This window comes from Limulus polyphemus, unplaced genomic scaffold (assembly GCF_000517525.1).
Source record: "Limulus polyphemus unplaced genomic scaffold, Limulus_polyphemus-2.1.2 Scaffold5637, whole genome shotgun sequence".
Taxonomy (NCBI): domain Eukaryota; kingdom Metazoa; phylum Arthropoda; class Merostomata; order Xiphosura; family Limulidae; genus Limulus; species Limulus polyphemus.
In genome coordinates this window covers 21,599-24,968 of record NW_013671247.1, presented here as the reverse complement: position 1 = coordinate 24,968, position 3,370 = coordinate 21,599, and the positions used below count along the sequence as shown (strand labels likewise).

The 3,370-nt window shown below is 33.7% G+C and overlaps 1 protein-coding gene across 3 annotated transcripts in view; it reads right to left on the bottom strand.

Annotated features, from left to right (window-relative positions):
- Positions 1-3,370, bottom strand: part of LOC106472822 — a 21,656-nt gene that overhangs the window by 12,699 nt on the left and 5,587 nt on the right. For 2 of the 3 annotated variants that reach the window (XM_013933490.2, XM_022401359.1), the window contains exon 2: positions 2,389-2,450. The exons of the other annotated variant lie outside the window; for it this stretch is intronic. In XM_013933490.2, the coding sequence (XP_013788944.1) occupies positions 2,389-2,450 (62 nt within the window). The remainder of the gene's footprint in view (positions 1-2,388; positions 2,451-3,370) is intronic. 3 annotated transcript variants of the gene reach the window in all.

Here is a 3,370-nt window from a genome sequence, read left to right as displayed (position 1 = left end):
GTGTTCTGTTTATATATATGTATATAAAGAGAGAAAGAGAGAATATATATATAAATCCTAAATGAAAAGCACGTGAAAATAAAAAAATAATTTTTTTGTACTTCTTCGTCATACATACATCTATTATTTTTATTGCGATGAGAAAAGTTGGCCAAAACGTTGTTTTCGATTATATCTGGGACACACCTCTCATTTATCTTATATTGTTTTCTTCTTTGTAATGCAAAGTCTTACAAATGTAGTTCACTCATAATGATTTATTGCAAGTAAAGGGATATTTGTACACATAATATTATCTTAAGTATAGTTGTGCCTGTATTATAATATTACTACAAACAGGTGTCTACCACTCTCACTCTAAAACAATGCTGTTAATTGTAACTTTTAATCCTAAGCCCTGTTTCATCCTCAAAACCTACTAATTGGAATACAAGGTGTATTTCTTTGGTCTAATTTAGCGGGAATTCATTACGACTGATCCATCGTGTGTGTGTTACAGCCGTACTTGAGGTTTAGTTTTAAAGCTATCTCGCACTGCAGTTTAAGGTCCCCTGGTAGGAAAGTTGTAAGTTTAAGGACTTACAACGCTAAAATACGGCGTTCGATTCCTCGCGGTGGACACAGCAGATAGCCCAATGTGACTTTGCTCTAAAAGAAACAAACTACAATCTAATATATATTTTAGACTTGAACTATCTGACCATAAACTACAGACGGTTCAGTACATTATATGAAACCGATTTTGATTGTGCCTTTTTCTGGATGGTCCTGGGTCCCTAAATTGATCCATGTTTACTTGTTTATAGTGCCATTAAGAACAAGAGCTAACGCTGTATTGAAAATTCTAAATGCTACTTTGAACACACCGTTATGATCTGAACGTATGAATAATATTTTGCGTCGGAAAAGGTGTTATATACCCTTCCCAAAAGTTATCAGTTTTCATCACACTAAGTACGAAATATCAAACAATTTCAAAATGTAGTTCTGATACAATCTGTTCCATCGCCACTTTATATCAGTTGTGGTTGTCACGTGATTTGTGACTAACACTCGAAAACAATGGACATTCATTGTTTGATTATGAGGGCAACATATTATTTGTTGCCTAAGGGAGTGAAGGTGACCAGCATCTGTTTCACAAGGGCGTAGGTTCGAGGGCAACAAATGATCTGTTGCCCGAAATTACCAGTCAGTATTTGTTTTTTCTACCCCCTTTTTCTGATTAATTATCGATGTCACATATAATTTTTAGCCTACTTCCCTAGGCCTTTATATAAATATTGAAGTTTAATATTTTATTGAAAATATTGATCTGATTTTAAGAATTAATAACAAATGGGTAGGATTTATAAATTATTCAATTTTCAAAATATAACATTCCTCATCTTGTGACCATACCAATAAACGTATACAAGACGCACTTGCCTAACTTCACCATAATATCTGCCTAGATTGCTAGCGAGATTTTCGATGCTGTTTGTAAATTAGGCCTAAATGAATCATCGTGTTTCACTATGCTACAAAAATTGTCGTCTGCAAAGTTCTCCTGCGACGTCACGCATGCATGCATGGTAATGGCCTTTACAAAGAGGCTTCATTGATGCGTTGTCTGTCTTTCATGGCAATATTTATAATGTTTCATACCACATGATGTGCTCTCGGCCAATCACTACAAATAATTCACGCTAAAGGGTAGAATAATGATATTTGTTAGTCAAAAAACATGATTTTAGTTGATACATTTATAATAGACTTTGTTTTTCATAGAAAATGGATGATATAAATTAACATAATTATATCCAGAGCTTCAAATCAATTTCTGACTAAAAATATACCAGAAAAAGTAAAAATTTATTGATAAGATTATGTCGTCATGTACTCGGGTCTAGATATTTTACGACAAAGCTAAGTAGAAAATTTTATTCACACAGATATTTCTTCACCCACTCAAGTCTAGATAATTGATTATCTATTGTACGAGACAATAGTTTCCCAGTGCCTGTTTCAACAGTCCGAACGTACATTAATCCTTAGACGCTGCGTCAGGTAACTTGACTGGTATGGAATAGCATGAATACCTATTTCATTCTCCTGTGACTGTTGAACTGGAAGTATGGCTTGAAATCTTATGCTAGTGAGCCCATACCCTGGTGGCCTTTTTGATTATGTTGCGTAGTGTTGCCTGAAGCACGTAAGTTACTTTTGTCACTGACTTTTGTGTTTGTGGTTTCTCACCTTTATAATACTCCGCACTTTGCTCACAAAGGCTGAGATATGACTTGTTGCAGGTTAAAGAAACTCATGAAGAAAGACATTTGTTTCAACTATCCACGACACCTTCTACTTACAAAGATTACCAGAAACGAGTAAAAACTAAAATCTTACCTTTTTAGACAAACGTTCCTCCAGACATTTAACCTTTTCCTTCAGGTGTAATTCGTTTATAGCTACATAGAAAATATAAATATTCTTCACTGAGCCACTGAGGGACGATAGAAAAGTAATATCAACTTGAACATTCATATCACTGAGCCACTGAGGGACGATAGAAAAGTACTATCAACTTGAACATTCATATCACTGAGTCACTGAGGGATGATAGAAAGGTAATATAAAACTTGAATATTTATATCACTGAGTCACTGAGGGACGATAGAAAAGTAATATACAACTTGAATATTTATATCGCTGAGTCACTGAGGGACGATAGAAAAGTACTATACAACTTGAATATTTATATCACTGAGTCACTAGGGGGGACGATAGAAAAGTACTATACAACTTGAATATTTAGTAAGAGAGTAGAATTCGGAGCAGTGTTTCTGGAAAATCGTATCTTTAGTTGATATCTTGTTTTCAATATAAGAAGGTTAAGTGATTCTCAAGAAAAGAAGATATAATTAATATTCCTTCGTTGGTATAATTTGGATTATTAAACCAACCTGAAAACTAGAGCGGTGCTTAATTTGTTATTACCCGGTTTAACCTGCTTTTGATCTACATGTTCTATATATATGACTGATCTTGATACTTCATCTAACTGTATTTATATCAAACGAAGATGATTTAATTACTGCCAAGAGTTAGCGAATAATTTAAATTATAGGCTTAGGTACAATTTTTCGCGCATTTTTTACTGTCTTATTTCTGATTTGCAGACTTGCTTATGTGTGATTTAAAGTTAAAATATAGAAAGTTTAGTGTAATGCTCCCGTGTTTCTCACCAAATCTATTTTTGAAAAAGCAGAATTAAGAAGGAGTACAAAAGGTATAAGATCCTGTGCACTGCTGTTTTCCAATGCTTGAAAAACAAAGCATTTAATAACAAATGATATGTGTCTCGATATTGCTAGAATATAAATATTCA